This window comes from Cimex lectularius, unplaced genomic scaffold, assembly GCF_000648675.2.
Source record: "Cimex lectularius strain Harlan isolate CLEC.00 unplaced genomic scaffold, Clec_2.1 scaffold129, whole genome shotgun sequence".
NCBI classification, from domain to species: Eukaryota; Metazoa; Arthropoda; class Insecta; order Hemiptera; family Cimicidae; genus Cimex; species Cimex lectularius.
The window spans coordinates 1,028,940-1,053,435 of record NW_019392715.1 but is presented as its reverse complement, the minus strand read 5'-3'; the positions used below and the strand labels follow the sequence as shown (position 1 = coordinate 1,053,435).

General features: G+C 32.8%; 1 protein-coding gene across 8 annotated transcripts in view; it reads left to right on the top strand.

Moving 5' to 3' along the window:
* LOC106665705 (ecotropic viral integration site 5 ortholog) overlaps positions 1 to 24,496 on the top strand; it is a 50,902-nt gene that overhangs the window by 4,849 nt on the left and 21,557 nt on the right. For 3 of the 8 annotated variants that reach the window (XM_014392338.2, XM_014392337.2, XM_014392341.2), the window contains exons 1-2: positions 3,924 to 4,028; positions 17,974 to 18,159. In XM_014392338.2, coding sequence (XP_014247824.1) covers positions 3,961 to 4,028; positions 17,974 to 18,159 — 254 coding nt within the window. In that variant the 5' untranslated portion in view covers positions 3,924 to 3,960. Of the gene's footprint in view, positions 1 to 3,922; positions 4,029 to 12,309; positions 12,421 to 17,973; positions 18,160 to 24,496 lie in introns of those variants that run through there. The other 5 variants (XM_024226502.1, XM_024226501.1, XM_024226507.1 and 2 more) reach the window with 3 other exon arrangements.

The window sequence follows — 24,496 nt, the reverse complement described above, 5'->3', positions numbered from 1 at the left end:
TTTTGTATGTTTATAACTCAATAATAAAAATTGCCCCTTATTAACTTATATTGTAAAAATAATTACTTATAAAATTAGTAAAGCATGGACTCCTTTGAGATCAGATATTTCCTTCATGCAGTTATTTAATTTATTGAATATTATTAAAAATATGGATATATTTTTTTTAAATTTAGTGTAAGTTGTTCTTCTCAATCCTATGCTTTAATTATGATTAGTTTGTGAAATTAGTTTCTTATTTTGCGTTGATATAATTATATTACTTATTAGTAATTACTATATTTCCCAAGCCTCCTCTCAAACAAACATACCGACTATAGTTGGTATTTCCATTAAAGCTTTTATTTTTTAAATTTTAATAATATCTACTTTTCTGTTTATTAAATGGAAATAGACATGAAACGAAGTAAAGGAAAGGTGAGGTTCGATGATGTTTAAAAATGAGTCATCACCCGATCTCCCGTTACAGCAAATGTCAGCGGTGATTGTTTAAGCATTTTCTATTTATTTTTTCTAAAACTTACTAGGAATTTTAGCGTCTTCAAATCTATTTATCTATTGATGTGATATTTTGAATTTAAATTTATTGATTTCGTTTATTATAAAAAAAATAGTTGAACTGTTTTGAAGAGGAATTAATTATTTTTTTAAAATAAAATTTCTATTTTCACGCATTGCTTTATAACATAGAATTTGTCTGTTTTGGTATTTTATATCCGCATTTCAAGACAGACCGGTTTATTCAGAAGCATGACGAGAGAATCTAGGCTAACATATCATTGCCTATTAGAATTAATTGATGAGATTAAAACAGTATGGTCGCAAAGAACCGAGTGAAAAAGAAAACGCCTAAAAGAAGAAACAGGAAATAATTCTAAATGTATGGGAATGGAAAAAGAGACTGTTAAACCCGATTTCTGGCTACTTAACTCTTTAAACTTGGTTAAACTTAGCTCAAACCTAACTCGATTACCAGATAAGGGTGTGCCTGTCATCCTCCATACTTTCGTCGAATTGGTTAAGTGTAAATATACATAGTTATAAGAATATATATGTATTTATGTATTCTAAATTATCAAAACATATTATTTAAATTTAAAAAAAGTTTGTGATGAGATTTGTGTTAAGGCCCTCGGAGGATCTGACCCATAGAAGAAGGGTCATCACCCGATTAAGGATAGACCATGTGAGGTTGGCATATGTGCACCGGATCTTGAGCCAAAGCGTGCGCATGTGTACGGCATGTATAAAAAGGTTGCTCTATGTGTCCCACCTAATTGAAGGGTGCAACTCCTTGGCTCTATAAAGAGAGGGTGTACGATTGCCACCCGATATGAAAATTGTGCTTGAGTTAGAGTTAATACAGTAATTATCATATTTTTTTGGCCACCGACAAATGTATTGTGCTCCTCTATTTTTATAACTCACAAGGCAGCTTCAGGTTGTTAGTTAACCTCCATAGCCTTGTCAGCGGCTCCTTACGTAGGATCTTGCGTGCGGCTTTTTCTCTTCTAGTTACATGAATCTGCAATTACAAAGACCTTCACAAAAACATAAATGTCTTCTCTTCTTCCTGGCAGTATCTTCACAATGTTTTACTGGCTGTACTCTTATCCGGTGCATGTGCCTTCTTAGGCCCTGTCAGGAGTACAACCAAAATCCTGGTTCTGTCGTTGTTCTTCCAGTAATTCCTTCGTATGGCCTTCGATGAATCTCTTCGCATGTCTCCTGCCTTGCATGGGATGTTTTCCATCGGGCTTTGGATTCATTAAGAACTATTTTTGGATGTGTCCTTTTTTGTGGCAAGATGTTAGACAACAATTGGGTTCGGGGCCTAGAGAGTTAATATTGGACCCTTCTTTTGCTAACATGTCACTATCTTCTTGCCTCTTGTCCCAAATGCCCAGGGATACATATGGAGAAACACCCACGTTTCCCTTAAAAATAGGAACAAGTACCCGATAACCCACACTCGTCCCCAAGGACTGTCTCTGTGTCGGTGACATGCCTACTCCTTCCTTGTAAGGGGCCAAGCGTGGTAATGCTCGGGAAAGTGAGACAAAAGCAACCTATCTCTACAAGTGGGACAGAAAGATTGAGGGAATATCGATGCATTTCCTTCCTTTTCTGGCTTTTCAATAAAAAACTTCGAGTGAATTCGATCATAGTGACTAGTTTTTTCACCATGTCTTTTGTCATTTTCATTTTAGCATAACTATACATTAGTAGATTAACTATACAATATTTCAAAACAACAACATTGTTTGGGTAACACCAATGTAGTAAATTGGTAAGGTTACATATACATATATATATTTTTTTTTGTGCTTCCTTTATTATTATTCCGCCTCTATCTAACTGTAAAAACTTTAAATTAATTAAATTGATCACAAATTTCCTTAAGCAGTTTAACAGAGCACAAATGACTACCGTTATTGAACTCTCGAGTTAGCTCGAGTTAGTTTCCATGTCGTTCCGCTTTACTTTTTTCCCTAACGTTAATAAATGCAATTTGTTTCTAACGCGTGATATAGGAGTCATCGAGTAGCTTGAGCTGTGCCCCCAGGCAGATACATCTGCTAAGTTGACCTTAATGCAAATTTGTTAGCACCCACCATCAATAGATAGATAAATCCTTCTTATAAACTGAACATGAACGGAAGTTTCATTAAATAAATAACGAATAGGATCTCAGTCCTGATCAAAAAACAATTTCAATTGTTATTGCCAGGCTTTCGACCTATTTCAAGGCCTTCATCAGGGCAGACAGTCTTTATGTCTACGAATTGACATAATTAAGTTTTTAACAGATGGTTTCAAATATTAATTTTTGACATTGCAGGATGTTTGCTCTAGGTAAATGAGCAGTTTTTCTTGAAATGTTTTGGCTTTTGCCTTTTTTTATTTTGTGCTTTTTATTTGGGCTTTTCATTCGACAGTTTTAAATTATTCAAATGGCAATTCATAAAGTTTATTAAATTTAATTAAATCCATTCAAAGTATGTTCCAACCTTTTGTGATTTCGGCAGCTTGATGATATAACCTCGTTTTAAATACGTAGTGTTTGATGGACAGACACACACACGCACACTCACTCACTCACTGATAATTTTATATAAATAACTTCAGAACATTATTATATTTGTAGTTTGATAGTTACCATCTTAGTCTGCCTATATAGTTTTTTAATTACCATCTTCAGTGTTGAGTTTGCGTGATTTCTTGTAACTAATACTGTAATAACTGAGCTAGGTTAAATTGTGAAATTTCTTCCTGTACTCTGCCGAGTGATAAACAGATAGTTTGATAGTTACCTATAATCTGCCTATCCTCGGTGATTTTTCTTCAGTCCGACGGCATTTCGCCATCTTCAGTGTTGAAATTGGGTTATTTTGCATTTTGGGTGATGATCGTTTAGCATTATTTTTCTGAAGACCTACTCAGTGCCAACATTGCCAAGGGCTGTACCAATATTGAAATTTGTAACCATCTGTTAAAAACTTAATTATGTCGATTTATAGACATATTTAAGACTGTTTTGCCCTGATGATAACCTTAAAATATATCAAAAGCTTGGCAGTAATAATTTAATTTGGTTTTTTCATCAAGACCATACCTAGTCCCAGATTCGGTAGTAAAAAAGTGGTCGATATATCTAACACTTTAATTAGAAATAAATAACTTAAGTAAGTCCGACCGGTTTAAAATACGTAAACGTAAAATTTTATTGGTTGTAAAATTATTATTGCAATATTGTAGCATGAACCATTAAAAAAATTCAAACCATTTGTATTGAGTGACGACAAAACAGAACAATTTAGTTTTGTATTCATTGTATATTTTGTAAGAGAAACATCATTATTCGTCCTCTGCTTATAAAAATAATCTTCCGATTGTACTCTTATGGTAGGCGTTTCTTGATAACTCTCAGTTCCCCCAGTTCTTTCTACGACAATTGACATGTCAGTTGAAATGACTAGTGCACTGAGGAAAAAATCAACCCAACTGCCCACTAAGAAAGTCAGATTGTAAGTAACCGGTAAAAAGTGTTTAATTAACATTATAAAATACGTTTGCGAAAGGGGGTTGAAATTGCATCAGGTGATTGTGATGGAACGTTGAGGAAGGAAACTAAGGCGTTCTGACAAAAGGAATGAAACAGTTTCATTTTCCCATGCCTAGTAGGTAAAAGCGTGACTTGTGTGTGCCTGGCATTTGTCAACGCAACAATTCTTTACACCATGGATTATTCGAATTTTCCATTCAGTGTGGTGCAATGTGCAACGGCTAACTACAAGTACAACACTGCACTTTATCACAAGTTTATCTCACTTTTTTCTTACGTTCATTAATTATTTATGAACGAAATAAACTTACAAGTGGCCGACCAGGTTTGGTGAGTCACGGTTTTGGACCAAATTTGTTTTAGTGATTCTACACTCCAAAATATCCATATGTTCTTGTAAATAGGCTCTGGTTTCGCCATTTTTTTTAAAAATTTGTTTTCCGTTTTTTATTATTTTCATTTCGCTGTTTTTCTTGCTCAAATCAACTATGTGAATATATCATTTTACAGATTGCAATAAAAATACAGTAAAAGCTATCAAAGTTTATCAACAACCAAAAAATTTCTAAAAACCAAATATTTTTCAGGTAAACTAGGTCATAATTTTTTCGTTATACTAATATGAAATTTAGTTTTACCACCTCTAGAGATCCCAAAATTTAAAGTTTTGGTTGAATTTAAATTTATCTATTTTTTGACCCCTAAAATTTTTCCGATTTTTAAGAAGAACTTATCGGAATATCTAATTGAGACGGCTATAATTCAAAAAGTGCTAAAAGGATTAAACCAAACAGTTCATTTGAAAGAATGTACCATTAAAATGTATAAAATATTTCTATAAAAAATGGACAAAATCGTAAAATTATTTGTCAGAAATTAATCTCGTTTTTTTAAAGTACTTTTATAAAGTTTTATACTTTTACTATACTTGTATTGCAGCTTAATGCATTTTTATGTTTACTTTGTACGATTTAGTTAATAATTAATACGGTTACCTTGCCGAATTAAATTTATTTTCTTGTTTGAATCGTTTGTACATTTTTAATGTGTTGGTGCGATAAACTTATTATTATTATTATTATTACTATATTTTTATTACAACCTACATAAAAAAATGCTACATAAAAATGATATATTTACATAGCTGATTTGAGCAAGTAGAGAGGCGAAATAAAAATATTAGAAAACGGAAAATTTCAACTTTCCAAATTTTTTTGGCGAAACCAGGGCCTATTCACACGAAGTGGCGGGTGGATATTTTGATGTGTAGAATCACCAAAAGAAATTTGGTCCAAATCCGTGACCCACCACCTGGTCGTCCCCCTTGTTAGTTTTCATGCTGAACCCAGTCGGATAGGGTCACTTAACTCTCAACTTAGTTTGCCTACAAGCGTTAAGTAAACATTTCTGCCGATAAAATGTACTTTTATAAACTTGAATTCGTTCTTTGATTTAATTTATTACAAAAAATACATTGTTAGCTACAAAAGTCTTGTTTTTTAGATATTATACCAATGATTTGCACGTTATAATAATGTAAATTAAGGTAATTGGTTGCTCCTTAGTACACAATACTACACGAAAAAAAAATATAATTAAAATAAATAACTTTGATTTTATCAATAAAATGACATACTTATTATCGGATTTATAATAAGTATATCAAATATTCGATGTGAAGACAAAAAAATGTTTTCGTGAGTTTTGTTCTCGTCAAGTTAGTGGTCTGCGTGTCGATGAACTGTAGACAGCAGTACGATCACAATTGAATTTCTGGTCCGCTTATTCTCGCTGTTGGTGTGTTTAATGGAAAAGCGTTTGCTCATTTTACGTTTATCAGACCAGGAAAAAAATTGGGGAAGGTTGGGATTGGGTGTTTCTAGGATAAGTAATTTATTTAATCCATCTGATTTCAAAAAGGAGATGTGGTCGAGGTTTATAATATTTTGAAACGTACTTTTTCGTTCTCTTTTATACCTGATTGATTAATATCAAAACCGTGCTGTACTGGTTCGTAATTATTCTGCATGATGATTATAATAGCCAGTAGTTCTCTTTTTAAAGATTTAGTATTTGAAATTACTGCACAATTAGCCCTGAAAATATAATATTTGTTCGTTTTATCGAGGTAATCAATAAAATAACAAGTAAGGAATTATTCATATAAACATATACCAAGGGCGTAAACTCTCCTTGTAAAAACAGTTGGGAGAATCGTTCTGGCTCTAGGTTTCGCCATTTACCCGTTCCACTTTCCACCTCAATAGCAAATATGTCGCAAATTTGTCGACCCAACGTTACAACTTAATTAACGATGCATTAAATAAGATATCGGTCATTTGAATATGATAGATTAAATGGCAAAATATTTTCGAGCTCACCTGATACTTAAGTAATGTCCGTAGGAAGAAAACTGAGGGCAATGACTGACCGTTATGTATTCGCTGCGCGCTTAACAATGTAAAACGCCATCGCAGCGCTTTCACTTATTATTATTTTATCCCTTTTCGTATATATTACTCCTTTCTGCCTTTATTTTCAAACGGAGATATCTCCATTCTATTTTCTTTTCACCCTTCCAAAACAGACACTACCAATGAAAGCAGTAAACTCTAAATCTATTTTTAAAGTAAAGGCCTTGTGTAGACGCAATAAATTATTTAAAATCTGTTCACTTGTTAATAAATCAGCAATGTAATGCATGTACAGTACATGTAAGATGTATTTCTATTATTTCTACTGTAATAACAATATTATGTTATTTCTTAAAAAATAATTCTCAATATTACTTGAATAATAGGTTCAGAAGAAAAACGTCATTTGCAAACTGATGCTGTCCGAGACGGGAATAATGCTCGTTTTATTATTGAGGAATATCCAATTCGACCCACTTTTGTATTATTATACGGTGCTGGTAGAGATCCTTTATTTATTAATAATAAGGAGGCCGAGAATTTTTTAAATTTCAGTACTGGCTTAAACAAGTAGAGGTTAGAGGAAAAGTGTTCCGAGCCCACGTGAATTGTTCCCAGATTATCGGCTAATCTTCGCAGACGGTTTTCTTGCAATGGACAAAAAATTATATATTACAATTAATAAATAATAATAAATACGTAAATAAATAATAAAACATTACTTAAATTAATATATAGTCCCACCTAATTGAAAGGTGCAACTCCTTGGATATATATAAAGAGCGTGTAGGGTTGCCACCAGATGAGATTTATGATATAATGAGAATCAGTGTTCAAGCACGGCATAGGGTATCTGGATCCCCTGTTCCGATTCTTGGAGGAAAGAGGTTGGTCTATTGCATATAGTAATAATAGTTGGGTATATCTAGTTTGCGTTGAGAGTGGATGTATTTATTAGCGTCAATGTGTGATATGAGAGGGTCGATGGCGGAATATCGAGTACCCATCGACCCTCAATTAGGCTATTTGTATAATATGTGTTAAGTGAGATGGAGGAATACTACATTATGAATAGTACGTAAATAGGAGTGAAGTATTTAAGAATGAATGTGAGTACGAATGGGTTTACAACTGCATGCGTTGAGTGCTGAATTGACCTAGCTGTTGATAGCCCCTGGAGCCCTGCCTAGGAGGCTGGTTGGATAAAATTGAGGTCTGCTCCCGGACTGCCAACATTCCGGTGATTCTCGAGTCTGCCGGCAATTTATTGTAAATAGCAAAAGCTGAAAATGCCGGAGGACTACGAGAAGCGAATAGGCCCAACTCGGCACATGTTTTTATGTTTGTACGTACCTGTGCGGATTTGGACCTATATAAATCCAAATCCAAATTAATATATATTTAAAAAATAGTTATTTCATTTATACATTTATATTAATTTTTATTATTTTTTGAAAATATTAAAAATTTAATCAGCTCTGGCCATTAAAAGTTGTCAGGGAAAAGAGGTATATCTTTGCCACTGTTATAAATTTTTTAACATAATGGATGACTCCTCAAGTACATGTTCAATATAAAAAAAGTTATATTACTCGGTTATTTCATTGTTGTTTAGTTATTTTAAAACAGTCATAATTATTATAATCATAACAAACCTAACGGGTTAACTGACATGTAATTCATTATTAATTAATGCATATGAATACATTTTTTGTTTCATTATTATTTATTTTTAAAAGTGAGCAAATAAAGAATTTCAATTTATGTCTAAAAGTAATGGTTGCATTGTTTATCTCATGTGTTATCTACTTAACTCTTGAGTCAATTTAATAAGTGAGAAGTAGTAGTTACCGTGCGAAATAGTTAGAACGTTTCCATGTAACTATCCCCGATCTGAACTACATTAATGTCCAATTTACGAGTAAGGATGTCAAGATAATTTAATTATACGGCATGTGCATTTAGTGGTGTTGTTTGAGCAAACCATCCTCAACCACGATAAATCATGACAACCCTGATAAACCGGTCCCACGTGCAATATCTGTCTGTATTTTCATTCGGATATAAACAAAAACAAATAAAACGGTCGTTTTTTTGGATGGGAAAATCGCGAGAGAGACTTGGCAACCCTGATCCCGTCGATCAATAATCTCCGGTGAGACGGCTTTTAGACGTTTGTATAGATTGTAATTGAATGCATCCAGATCTTGACGAAATCTGTACTTTCTCTAGAATACCTATCAATAGACAATAATTAACCTTTTACATCCACTTTTCCACGTGGAAACTACTGTTAAAGAAGATACTTTATAAATGTAAACCGATTTTTATATAATTACACCACCAATTTTCAGCACGTCAAAATGAAATCCATAAATATCTATTTATAAAGGATTACACGTTATTCAGTTCTGTTTAGCTATTTTCCTTTCCATTATCAATTTGCCCTCAGCTCAGAAGAATAATTATTCCACAAGGAGCTAGAAAATTCCTACCCTCTCTAGCACCTAGATTTCTTTCCATTCTTCTGCCAAAAAACACTCAATTGTATTAAATATATTTATGCTAAATGTTGCTTACAATTGACTCTGTTAACTTATAATTAAAAAGAGTAAATAAAACACAATTCCGAAGAACGTTTAATTAATCAAATTCGTAATGATAGACAAATCAATGATCAAACTGAGAAAAAGCGTAGAAATAATTATTTGAAAAACAAAACAATTAACACGTTTTAATATTTGTTCTACAATTCCACCACCTTAAACTAATTCTGATGTAAATTAATACATTGTCAAATAAATTAAACATATATTTATTGTAGTTTTATATCGATAATCTATTATGATTATTCACCTAACACAAAAATTCCATTTTAAAATAAAAGACAATTTTTTCAATATTTTGAACAGGTCACAGTACCTCTGACGGTAGTTTACACATAATCCTAGTTAAAAATATGATATTATGCATTAGAACAATAAATAACTGCACATTCATGATTAATACTTTAAAATGGAATAATTCCAAATTTAGTATACAATACATTATATAGAGAATTGTTTAATGGTCTGAATCATTTGTATTAGATTAATACTTGTTTAATACAATAATATAAACCGTCGCCTATTAATTGTAATGTAATTATGTCTATATAGTTTGCATTTATAATTTATAATTAGTAAAGATTTGTTTTAATATTATAGATCATTAATTTAATTTTGTTACAAGGTTTATGTTAATTTATTGGAATGAATGTAATTTATTAGCGAGAAAGTAAGGGGTATTGATGACGTCAGCAGTTTGTCGGTCCTTATTCTTACCACATTATATATTGTAATAATAAGATTAGTCGTATAAAATTATTGAACTATTTCTTCAAAAGCTAGCTAGTATTTGTGGAAAGCTGCCTAAATTGTTATTTACAAACAAAAGGAATTCATGAAGCGTCCTAGATTGTAATAACTAATGAAGATTTCATGTGAAGATCCTCATATATCAATGTTTGAAAATGTAAATGTTTTCCGTTCGAATCATCTTCTTGCGAATTTCGAGATTTCCCATACACTGTATATTTTGATGCCTTTTTAAAAGGACAGTAGTTTAGTACCTCATTCACTGTTCAACCATCTGTGGGTTCCATGCTGCAATTGAATCTGGTCGACGACATCCCTCTTAAGTAATATTCAGAAATTTGGTTTTAGAGGCACCCTTTGCTAAATAGTGTGCTAGCTGATTATCAGATGTGCTCAGTGTGTGTATCAACCCAAGTGCAGTGTACCAAAATGGCCGCATTATGCTGATGTGTTTATGTTCAATACTTAGTTTCTATTTTCCTTAAGTACCTGTTCTGATAAGGCGAGTCGAATTTAAAAATATTAATAAAATAAGATATTATTACGGATTTTACACAATAATATACAACATTAAAGTAGCGAATAAAATGACATATGTCATTTTAACCTTTATTTTTTAGTCAATAAATATTGATGCGATTTAAATTGCTCAAATGAAAATTTCCATGTTTGGATCAACGTTAATTTTATGGCAAATATTTATTCTCTTTATTTAAGTAACTTTCTATTTTTACTTTTAACAAAATACAACTAAAAAGAGTTCGATCGAAGCTACAATTAACAAATTACTCTTGGAGCAATTTCCTAACATGGTCGGCTTTCAAGTTAATTACATAAATGTATATAGTATCAAATTTAATTAAAACAAATCTATTGTCTTTCAGTTAATCAACATTGCAAAATGATCTAATCAGTGGCCCGTTTGGTTTACCTTTTCGTTTTTTAAATAAAGGTTTTATTTGTCAATTCAGTTTAGAAATTGTATGAAATCAGGTGTCTGAATAGAAACTGTAGTTCAATTTGAATAAGTTGTTACTGTAAAGATTGTGAAATTAAGACTGATTTAACACTGTTGTTTATGAAGAAGGATCGTTGAGTTATTGACGTCATTGAGCATGTCAATTTGTTTGAATTTATTATTACAAACTACCCTTTTTTGAATGCATGGACAATATGTCATTTACATTTTCAATTTGATAATACAATAGATAATATCAAATAATAAGGAAATCGTAACAGATTGTTTCACATTCTTTGTAATAAATATGCGAATACGATTCAGTGAAAAGGGTTTGGCGAATTTCGCTTTATTTATTTGCTTTTATATAATAAAAATATATGTTTTTATTATACATATTACAAATACTGTAAAAACTAAATATATTGTCTTGATATTATTATTTTTGTCATACTGATTACTTTCTCGACTGTATGAGAGTCGGAGTTGAAAATCAAAATAATGGTGTCTAGGATTCAATAGACAAAAGCATAAGGATAACTTTTTTTCATTTTTGTAAATATAGAGTTAAAAATATTCAAATATAATAATTTAACATCACTTGGTAAATTTCCGCCCAAGTTGTCACCATTTCGGCACTTACACTTCAATTCGCGATAATGAAATTGAAAAATAAAATAATAGAATTAAAACTATATAATCATATCTTTATAATAATAATTATTATTTTTGTTCTATTCTATAAATGTTATTAGTCGGGTCAAGAAAAAAAAATGTGTTTCGTGTTAATTTGAAAACAAATATAACATTCGATCAGTCGAGGAGTGGCGTATTTTTTATATTGAAAACTAAATTATATAACAGGTAGGACATAGTGATTTTAGTTGAATTGTGGCCACCAATGATTGATTTCGGCGGAATTTAAATTGGGGTCTGAGCAGATGTGGTCCAACAGTTCGGTAAAGTTTCCCACGAACTTACACCGCCATGACTAAATAATTCAATATTAAAGCATGTTGAAAAAAGCGTCGGTTTTCGTCTGCTCCATAAAATACGACGTCCAATCGAGGAAGAAAAATGTTATATTTTTATTTACATAATAAAAACTTTGCAGTAACTCTCTTAACTTGTCGTATTTCTTGTCAATTTTATAATTTTCAAAATATTATTATAGTAATTAGCCGAAAAAAACTGATAACGAGTAGATAAGAAGACTTTTTTAAACAATCAATTTTTCAGAATCTTAACTGTTAAATTGTTTTATTAACCTTGATATCCCACCTGTTATAAAAATTACTTTACGAAGACCAATGAAAACTGAGCATATTAATTAATATGGAAAGTCGGTTTAGTAATATCGGTTATCTATGGGAAGAGTATGGCGATGTAGGTCACTGCTGGCTCGTGTATCTCCAACTTTGGTATTTTTCTCTTAGTTCCGGGGTTGGTATGACTTGTTTCTAGGGTGGGGGTGATAAGGGGTGAGTATTCCAGGGGGTGAAACCCTCGCCGACTCCAGTGCTCCTGGAAGCTGAAACCGACGGGGCGGCCCGATCATGCAGGGATGGTTTTTGGCGGAATCATCACCTTTCGCTGGTACCGGTCTAAATCTCACGCCAAAACCAGGTTCGTGATTTAAGGTATATCAATTAAAATCCGAAAGATCGCTTTCGTGCTTTCGGCTTAAACTCGGCGGTTCATTTTTTCAAAAACATTTTTTTGTGTTTGGACAATAAAAATGTATATTATTATCAACCATACCCAGCATATTTCAGATTTATGGTCTAGGGCTATTTATTATATTCATTTTAAACACCCTCTAGTTTGCTTTCTAGTAAATAATAACTAGCACTATTTAGGTTTATTATGCATCTTGTGGTGTGGTTAGGAAAAGTACCAACTTGAGGCATAAACAATCATTACTCATGTGTAGTTTTAATGCCTTATTTAAGTATATTTGTTGTAATAATCTTTTATTTTTAATAGGCTCTCCGAGACTCTTTTGGATATCCCAAATCAATAATAACAGAATCAAAACATAGAAATAATTACTCAAAACCATATAATATATACATATCTCTGAGAAATTGTAAAAGGTTACTATAATTTTTGTGTTCAAAGGATCACTTCAGTAATTTCTTCCGACTTTTGAAGTAATGCCTTTACGTTGCAGGAGACTATTTATTTCCATCCGTTATCGCTTGAAATATTTCAACTCAGTTTTTCCATGAGTTCAACGCATTTTGTACATAAATCTTTCCTGAATATGCAATGGACCCCACAATTATAACTCTTCTGTACTAATTAATCGGTAGCCAATAATATTTTCCACACTTTTATTTGAAGTTACGAAACCCTTATTTACGGACTGTTTAGCAAACTGTGTTTGGAAAGATGGTTGAAAATGAAAAAAGGAGCATTGCATTTTTTACACGTTACATGCATTCATGAAATACACAATGAAAATAAAGTAGGCAAGCTGAGTTTGTCAGATACCCTGAATTCTTTATTATGTATTTTATCGCTTTTATTTGAAAAAATTAAATAGAAATGATTTTAAATTCTAAATAGAATGAAGTAAAGCAAATATTATCATTTATGCTTGATAAAGATGATAAATTTCAATTTTCCTTTTATAGTTTATACTTTTTATAAGACAAACATGTCTGTGTGGTTTTATATCTTTTTTATTTTTTAAATATTGAGATTTTTCATGTGTTTTTCGTGTAAGGTAAAGCCGTTTTTCTCAGGTATATTTCTTTTTTGGCGGATTTTTTATTATCTAAGTGTTTTTAATATGGATATAGTAAAAGACGTTTTATCTGTTTATTAATTTTGGGTTTTTATAAGAAAAACATTTCCATGTGGTTTTATCTTTTTTTTTAATATTGTGATTCTTGATGTGTTTTTCCTGGGTAAAGCCGTTTTTTCCCAGGTAAATTCCTTTTTATGGGGAATTTTTTTTATTATATGTGTTTTTAACATAGATCTATTAAAATGCTTTTAATTTTGTTTATTAATTTAGGGTTTTTATATTTAAAAAAAAATTCCATGGTTTTATATCTTTTATTTTTTAAATGTTGTGATTTTTTATGTTTTTACTTTTTAACTTACTTTTATTATCTAAGTGTTTTTAACATAGATATAGTAAAAGACTTTTTATCTTTTTATTAATTTATGGTTTTTATAAGAAAAACATTTCCATGTGGATTTATTTATTTTAATCATTAATTGTGATGATTAAATACGACTTTTATTTGTTCGTTTTTATTGACCAATTGTTTTTTATTGTTTTGTTATAACTGTTTAAACACATTCACCTCAATGTTAAGGACGTTTTTGTTATTTTCATATAAGGAACGTTTCACGAATTTGAGTCAACGTCGGCACAATGGTATTGCTGCACATTGGCGGTTTTTGCCACTTAGCTACGTTGCGGTTGTGAGTCAGAATATCAACCGTTTCCGTATAATAATCAAGCGAAGGACATTCCTTTCAGTTTTAGACCGGTGCTGTGATCTATCTTCATCACCGTTGTTGTCGATTTCACAAAATGTTTTCCGTTTCAAAAAAATAAAAAATAAATAAAACAAAACGGCAAAGAGAAAATGGGGTCAAATCATGCGCATCGTGTTGCACATCGTAATACACGCACTATCCAATAATTTATCTAACTAAATTAACTCAATCTAAAACATGAAGTTTATTAGAGGAAGACAATTTATTATATGTACAAAAAATATAACGTGCTGTTCTACGCACATTACATTTCTACAATAGATGTTCTACTCGAAAGTAAACTAGAAACTGGCAACCCTCATTCCAGTACTATGTTTGTATATAGGTAGCTCAGCCATTGAAAAGTAAAGTTCTTAATTTTAAAGTTAAAGGAAAACAAAATCATTAATTTTTTATTGCATAAATATTTCTATTGAGATTTATGGAAACAAACGTTAATTGAAGATTGATTTAGGCACTCACGAACAATCCTGTTTGTACTAATTAAAAACAAAAAATTATCTTTAAGTCGAATTCTTGGGGGCCGCCATAGCTGAATGGTTAGCGTGGCTCGTAGAACCCGTGGTCATGGGTTCGATTCCCACCGACGCCCCTGACGACTTTTTATCCCGCTGCCCTTCCCCCCAATTGCATACATAAACTACATACATACTTGATTTCTTTTTATGTTAAAAATTAAAAACACAAAATTTTACTTAGATACCCAGGAACAATCCTGTTTGTACAAATTAAAAAAATAATGACAATTAATTAAGGTTTTTCGTCTCAACTAAAAACCTTAATTAATTGTCATGTATTAATTGGTCAAACGGACCACGAAAGTAGTGAATTAAAAAAATAATAATAATAACCTTACAACAAATGTGTGGTGATTAGTGACCGTTAATCGATGATTATTCGGAAATCGTGAGATGCGGTCTGTGTAACGTAGGTTTTAGAAAAACATTTTCCCTGTCGGGCCAACGTTTCGATCTTTATTGAGATTATCTTCAGGGCCTGGGATTTACAAACATTGTTTAAATTTAACAAATACATGTAGGATGTGGAAAAAAAGTGAGTGTATACAATGCAAAAAAATATTTTTTAATATTCAATCAAATAATTTCTACTCAATAAAAGTGTTTTCTGCATAATTGTGCCATTCTTGTGTGTCGTGTTGAGATTGTGAATTTATAACAAATTTCGCTTTTAATAAAAATAAATTAATATATAATCTTTTCTTTTTTTTATGTTAAACATTATAAGATACAGTACACAATGTACAATGAAATGCTGTAAAATAAAATAATTTTAACTTAAAACTAGCCAGTAACTTGGAAAAATATTAGGAAATGGGGCAAATAAAAATGGAATTGGCCTTATGTCTTCTATCTTATAAATTTTTCAATAAAAAGGGTGAAGTTGAGACAGGATTTGCTGTTTTTCTGCTTCTTATTAGCTCTAGATGATATCCTTTTCGCTCCAGTCCAGCTGAGACAATGAATACCGGTCCAGCACTGCACCTGTGTCACCCATTATTAATTTAGTTTCCAAGTTTTTATTTACGTATTTCTATATATTCAGTACAATTTTCTAACCAATAGGGACACGGGATCAAGTTGAACTAGTCGAATATCTCCATCCGCCAACTCGCAACTCGCCCTTCAACCGGGAGGTGAAAATCTAAAAACCGGTAACAGTACATACGAAAAAAAGCGAAAAAATCTTTCTTGTCTTTTTCGATGTAAATCGATGTGCTGAGTCGATTGGAAAAGGAATTCAGCTCGTAAAAAACGTAGTTTTCGAGAAAAACGCAAAACCTAAAAAAAATCGAAAATATATTTTTTCATTATTTATTATGCATTTTTGTCCTTCAGTTCCCTAAAATCATAAAATACTACTTTTGGAACATCTCTTTCTAAGGGATGTTACGCACGTGCCCAGAAATACAACTAGGGGCAAAAATGACCACTTTTAACATATGGAAGAGCTAATGTACTAATACCATAAAGGAAGGAAGACGATGTGCTTTAGATTATGTGGATTTTGTGGCTAATGCTCGTATGGAAAACTCGAAGGGAAATCAAGCTAAAATAATTTAATTTTGGAATATAAATTAATAGCCTAACGTTTGATCATTGCTAATAATTCACAGAATAAACGACGTTCCTTAATGACAATTGTTCACAAAAAATGATTTATTACTACTTGCAACTATTATGTAGGGGGACCGCGGTAGCCGAGTGGTTAGCATGAGAGACTCCCACCGTTGCCCCTGGCCCTTTTTTCCCAATAACCCCCCAAATTTGAACACACATACGAATTTGTCACATGGCTAATATGCATAGTTCATAACGCCAAAANTATATATATATCGTTATTTGATTAAAGACGGCTTTTGTAAAAACCCTGAAAATCACTGTTGGCGAAAACGAAAACTGTTACATAAATAAGAACGAAAGTGTGCTGGTTTATGTAATAAGTGAAGTGGGAGGACAATTTTTCTTTACAACACCAATGTTTTGTAGACGAAAGATTATTTGTAAACCATCCACGATGGTATCCACCGTTTTTCTTTTATAATAGATTTCTTACGAAACTATAAATCGTATTCCAGTCGTCATCTTTTTTGCAGGAAAAGTAGGTTGCGTTACCAGACTTGGCCAACGTCATTAATTTTCCTGCTTGTATTGGCATAAAAATACTTTTTTTTTAAATTGTAGGGTGGTAAGTGCAAACATCTGATAAAAATTTAGGATTTTCCTCTTAATTTTATGTCCATTGCTGGACTTGTTGCCAACTTATTTTATTCCATGAGGATAACTCCAATTTTCCAGCCTCTATGGTGTACGAGCAATTCGACAAGCGCCCTGTGCAACTCGGGGATCTATGTCAAGGATCAGTTGACTGACCTTTCGTTTCGAATTCAGTCATCAGAAATTAATCGAAATTACAGATTTGGTTTATTTTCAGAAAACGGTGATTTTTTCAGTTTTATTCCAGGATTCAACAAGTGGGGTGAACTATAATGCCTATCATTGTTTCCATCGCATGATTTCACCTTTAACGATCTTAGGTCTAATCATTACTCGTATCTGTTTTAAAAAAATTTCTTTATTTTTCCATTGGGATTTATTTTCGATGTTCGATGCAGGTTTTGAGCTGCACATTACAATAAACAAAAGATTAATCGATCTCGTCGTAAAGAATTTATTTTCTGGTTTTTATTTTGTACATATGTATATGAATTTCGGACCAAGCTGTAGCTCTTCTGTATATACACATAATGCAGGAAGTTGAAGGGGCGACAAACAGCCGTGGTCATTGCCCTCAGCTTGTTTGTAAATCTTTTTTTGGTTTTTACGAATTACTTTCTTTCCTATGTACCGATATTTACTATATATTTACTCAAATGCTACTAATACTTTTTTGCTTCTCTCTATACACAAACTGTACAAGTAATACAATCGAGGGTTGATTAGAGCACTCAATATTCTGCAATTGATATCACAACATCGCATTGAGTAAATTAAAAAAAAAAAACTATACTGAAGAAGGAACAGTGGACCCAGAGAATTCTCATATCGGGTTGCATTCCTACTCGCTGTCTATACGGAGTCATGTCACCCTTCATGTTGTTTATTTGTGCTGAAGAAATAATGAAATTGTATTTTTTTTCAGAGTGGAAAGGGAGTGGGCGGGGGATGTTGTTCAAGGGCTTAGCGTGACTATGGTCACTCAGACTGAGTGCAATAACAATAACAGCGCGGGAACCGAATCTGGAAGTGAACAGGGGCAGGTTGTCAATCCGAGCCAACTTTCAGAAGAAGAACTGGCGCTTCTAGCCAAGCTTGAGGAGGCTAATCGGTGAGTCAATATGACTTTTTTTGATAGAAAACACCAAACAAAAATTCAAATATATGTTAATATCATGATAATATAACTCAATGTGAACGTTAACATGTTTGTAAAGGATTATTACATAAGTTATTTATTGCTACTCCTCATAATAAATTTAACGCATGTTAACGTATATTGCTAGTTTTTACGTATCCACAGGAAAATGGTTTGTAATTTTTCTCCATTAACAAAATCAGGTAAACAATGTGGCTACGTTGTACTAGGCCCTTTGTATTTGCTTTTACAATCTGCAACGAGGATGACGAAAAATATCGCGATTAGCAATCTTTGTGACTCTGGAAAAAACCATAAAATGGGCAGCTGAAGTAATCTAAGCAGTGTAATGGGTATTGCGCGAATCGGCACGGTGTGTGTAAAGTATTGCAAGAATAAAAGATTAGACTCCATTACATTGCTTTCCATCGATAGAGCTTGCTGAATTACCCGAGATTTTACATACACTATTCGTATGCTACCACTCACGCATTATCAACCAGAATTGAGATTTTAATGCCATAGTAAAACTAAGAAAACATGTGCCTAGAATTCGGTCGGTGGTATCTGTCAAAGAAATCAAGAAGTCATACAGGATGTTCATTTTTGCACAAATTGGATCGAAATGCAAAGAAGTAACGTCAAGGCGATGATTCAATCGGAGATTTGGTAACTAAGAGTACATGGTAGTCTTATGCAGTAGGGCTCAATACTATTGACTATCTGTACTGTACTCATTACTTAACAACTCGACAGAATGCACGAAGCTTGACAAGAAACACTTCTATTTGATCAACCGGAAAAAAGAAGACTCTTGCAGATCGATAATTCGCGTTTGACGCTCGAAAACTTCACAGAAATGTAAGAAGTCATCGTCTTTCCTCTCCCTGCTTATAAACTTTCAGCACCCCCTCTTTTTAATCAGGAGTACAACCTGTTTAAATTATTCAGAAATCGTGAGATGCGGTCTGGTGTGATGTAGGTATCAGAAAAACATTTTCATTATCGTGCCAACGTTTCGATCTTTATTGAGAACATCTTCAGGGCTCAAAGTGCACGACACACAAGAATGGCACAATTACACAGAAGAAAAACACTTTGAGCCCTGAAGATGATCTCAATAAAGACCGAAACGTTGGCACGATAAAGAAAATGTTTTTCTGAAACCTACATCACACCAGACCGCATCTCACGATTTCTGAATAATTATCGATTAACGGTCACTAATCACCACACAACCTGTTTAAAGTTAGAGCAGACTCGTGCTCGTCGATGAGATCTCAACACTAAGCAAGACGTAAGGGCACTAAACGACTACATCACACTTGACAGCGCTGTGACCTGCTATGAAGTCCGTGGTGCTCATTAGCTCCACAACAACACCAGCCCTTCTCAAGGCCACCATAAAACTTCAAAGTACCCTATTATACGGTTGATTGATCAAAGTCAAACCGACATATTGACAAACGTATATCAGATGCTTTGTTTTCCAATTTGCATAATCGTTTGTATTTCTATTTCCTATTTTTCTCTCTTCCCCCTTTTAAATGGACCGAAAAAGGTTATTGATGTTGAGTGTGTGATCGTTGATAGTGCTTCAAGCCAGTTGTAAGAAAAGGAAATCTCGGACGGTTTGGACGTAAAGATGGATTTCGCGTTGTCAGGAATGACTAAGGTTTTTGCATATGTTGCAAGAGGAGCTAAGGATATGTCGTCATTTTGTAATATTTCGCGAATGTCAACACAAATTTTCTAGTTGGTAGCATTTGTGGCAGATGACATTTGAAAAGACATCATTCATATGCGTAACGCTATTTCTCCTCGCTTCTGCTGTCCAACTTTTTAAACACCGGATATGTAATTCTGTACTTCCGGAATGTGAGTAGCGCGGTAAGATCCACAGGGTTGCAGGGTCGGTCATAAATGTTGGAAACGTTTGTGCCAAACACGCTGCTAGTATTGCCCGGTAATCCAAAGCAATATCAGTCATCTGTGGTTTATGGGTACAACGGATATTAAGAAGAAAATGGACTTTGCAGAATGCGTCAACCTGAATCTATTTTTCACAAATTCCACAGATGGCAAATAAAACAAAAAGATAATTTCATTACAGTAACCATGATTTATGTCTACCAGATAGTGGTCGAAACAAACCGGCCGCTGTTGATTCTTTGATCACACATTTTTAGCGTGTTGATAATTCTTTTTACCAAAAAACATAACTTGCAGACACCGTTGAACACAGATGAGATCTCCAGAACGGATCTTTTACAGTGAACTTATGGACGTAAACATGGAAATACCTGGAAACTTCCCATTCTACCGGGTTAAAAAAAATAAAATTCCTCCAACCGAAGTCTAAGATCGAATGTCTTCATCAACAAATCAGGCATCCTTAGTTTCGATAGCAACGTCTCAAACCTAAGTATGCGATGCTTCGTGGTATCGAAGATGTCTTACATCCATCTAATACTTGTTACTCGTAACGAAAATGTCTACACCCGTAGAACTTGTCTCACATATCAAAAATCTACTGTGAGTATCCATTTGCATCAACTCCATTGGTCATTTGACCAGAAACATTCAGTTCAAAGGAAACTACCATCAGCCAACGGAAAAGTCGCCTCTCCAGCCGGTCTTTCTCAAAATTAATAGCACAGTTCTTCAACCACAAACGCTTGTCATTAGGCCTGACCTAGGACAAAGCGTAAAATATTTTCATTTAAGACTTCAGTACGCATTGAGATAATAAAAGGGAGCAACCGATTTTAGACAGAATGGATGAGCTGGATGTAAAGCGTTAATTAGCGAGCTTATGATACCTCCTTAATCAACCCAATGTCTGGATTATTACTCCGGATATGAACTTTGTTATGACATTATTAAATCAGTTTTAACTTTATATCTGACGCTGCTATCTAAAGGTGCTTACTCACATAAATGAAGCATCTTCTTTATCTTTCGTAATCCGTTTTCCACGTTCATAAATCATATTGTTTCACGATTCTGACTACAGAATGAGGCTATTGGCTACTACTATGCTTATTATGTAGGGTACATTAACAATAATACAAACATGCTATTAACATGTATGTAATTTTACGAACTTTAATACCAAGTGGAAGTGTTTTATTTTTACGACTACAAATCGCAGGTGCTGAATATAATTTTCTGTAAATCGCAGGAGGCTGTCAAAGGTTGAATATAGTGTTCCATTAAAACAATAGACAATAATGAAACAATAATTTGTTCTTGGCTTTCACATTTCGATACCTTTTTTGCATTAAATATAAACTGTATTATTCCTTCTTCTTTTTTTGCTCAAAAACATCATTACTTATATTTTTCTTAGTCCCCATTTCTATATAACAGTGGTATACAATGGTTAACAGATGAAAATTATATGTTGTAATATGTGTGGAAATAAGAGATGGTTGTGTGCACGTACATAATCATTAATTTAACTCAGATTTAAATTGAAATTTTGTAACTAAGCCTGTATCTGTCCTAGATTTTTAAAATATGCGACGCCCACGGAAGGTACCCTAATTTTGTATTTGTTTATCAAAGAAAAAAAAATAGGCTCCTTTACAATGTATACGATATGTAGGCACAGACTTTTGAACTATAATTATTACATTTACTGGAATTCTAATTTTTGAAAGTCGGTTTAAAATCGAAAAATGTTTATTTGTAAACTGTTTTCTCTTGCAAACCATGTCACTTATTTAAATCTGTCCACATTGCACAGTTTCCGCCTTTTTGTGTTGCATTAGACATTGTGTTTAGCCTCTAGGGCTCGCATTTCTGTGTGAGGCCTTTTGCTGAGAGGATGGTTCCAACTCCTATGCAATCCAATCGAAATTGGTCGGATTAGCCTCAGTGTATTATGCCAAGGATTAAAAGTCGTTTGGTAAAAAGTTTCAAAATATTGCGCAAAGAGCCAAGGTAATTTTTTGACCGTTTTTCACACGATTTCTATACTTCTCTCACCATTGTTTTAAAGAAATTAGTGCGAATTTTACTGTGGGGGATGGGTCTTTTTCATTATTTTATTCGAAGATGCCGATAAAAATTACAAACTACTAGTTATAGTTACTAGATAAAATTACATTTTTTTCTTTTACATGCCTAAAAGTTAATCATATAAACAGACAATGTATTTTATTCATGAACCTATAATGGAAAACTAAAACACACACACATACAGAGAGAGAGAGAGAGAGAGAGAGAGAGAGAGAGAGAGAGAGAGAGAGAGAGAGAGAGAATGGAATTTAAAAAATTAAAATTAACCTTGTAGGTACATCATTCTGAATAGCGTGGTGATTAGTGACCGTTAATCGATAATTATTCAGAAATCGTGAGATGCGGTCTGGTGTGATGTAGGTTTCAGAAAAACATTTTCTTTATCGTGCCAATGTTTCGATCTTTCGAGAGTGCCCTCTCAACACGACACGTAAAAATGGCACAGTTACACAGAAGACAAACACTTTGAGCCCTGAAGATGATCTCAATAAAGATCGGAACGTTGGGACGATAAAGAAAATGTTTCTCTGAACCTACATCACACCAGACCACATCTCACGACTTCTGAATAATTCTGAATAGCATTGTAAACTAGTGCAATTTTAATATCTCCAAATGGTTTTTTACCAATATTGAGGTATGGTTTTACTTTTCTTTCTTCTGTAATTTTTGAGATTGTCAAGGTTTTCGCTAGCAAGTTGAGAATTGGTACTATTGTTTGTCTAACTCCCAGTTCATGAAAATCATATCGCTTCACTGGAGGCAGTTTTTTTTCTAAAAGTTGCGACTTTTGGAGGATCGACTTATGAAGCATGAATGCATAATCATAATTTTCAGAAATGTCTTTTGTGAAATATTGAGAACCCGTTTGTTTTTTAGAGGCTGCTCACCAAGGCTGGCAGTAGAATTGGTATTAAAATTGACCGTAATTATGTTCCATGATTTAAAGATTTCTGATTTTAACTTAGATTTTTGGTTTATTATCGGCTGCAAAATTAAATAAAAGCTTCATTGAGCTTTTCGTTCATATGTGTGTTTGTCGCATGTTACTTCACACCTCAGGGCTCTATATGCGTGTTCTGCAACCAATCTGGGCATGGGTGTTTCGTAATATTTTCTCAACCTTTTGTGGGTCTACCCATTTTTCGCCACTTTTCGAAGTACGTCTGTAGGTTCTAATATGTATTTTCATCCATATGTTCCGTTCTCGATATGATCAAGCGTGTAGAGTTAATAGCAATGACCTATGCGGTTTATCTGCTTTACGTTTTTAAGCATAACTTATTACTTTTAGAGAGGCTACTTGTAGTTATAAATACTGATAATTGGGACGCTTGATTGTTATACTTTTATAAGTTATAGCTTACAAGTTTATAAAGAAGAAAGCCTTTAGGCTTCACATTATCATAAAGACTTGCTTTAAGTCTAAGGCACTTCAACATTGTGTAATTGTGGAATTGTAATTGTGATAAAAATATGTGTCAAGAGTAAGTACCTAATGCAACATAAAGTCTATTCATTTCGTAGAATTTATCATAGAACATAGGACATAAATGTGAAGTTTATTTTCTATTGCAGTATTATTTTGAAGCACTGTTAAATATACAACTGAGTAAATGTAGACAAAAAGTTAACTGCAGTTGGTATTAGAAGAGATGTTTGAGATAAAAGTTTTTCTTAACACAACAAATTCTATTTCTTGCCATTTTAGTTTTGTATAAAAATATTTTAACAGGAAAGACCCACAGGCTCGTTAGATATTTAGATTTCTATAACTTATACAAAGTCTTTACTTGTTTCAATTGCAATATCAAGACAGTTAAATTTACAAAATTTAAACGAAAGACAAATATTCCTGTCAAATATTATTTACTATTTTTACTAAAAAAAAGTCTTAAGTTATTCTTTCTAACATTAGGCTAAATCGACAGTATGTGGTTTATAATAGAATCACAGTTATCAATTATAGTGATTAATAATATACTATTAAGTAGCAATTAATTGATTGAAAATTGTTACGTATTGTCGAAGGATAATACCCGATATAAAAAACAAAACAAAGGAGTTTGTTTGGTTTGGCACTGTGTCTGGTGCTAGCTTCGAGAAGAATCTCACCTTCAAGAGAAGCAAGCGAACGCAGCACATATTTGTATTATAACGATAGTATTAGTTTAATGTAACGGTAATTTAACTAATGCAATGTAATTTTTTGTTCTATGTAACCGGAGTTGAGATTTTCTTGTTTATATCGGATAACAGTATCGGAATGAAGGTTAAAATAATT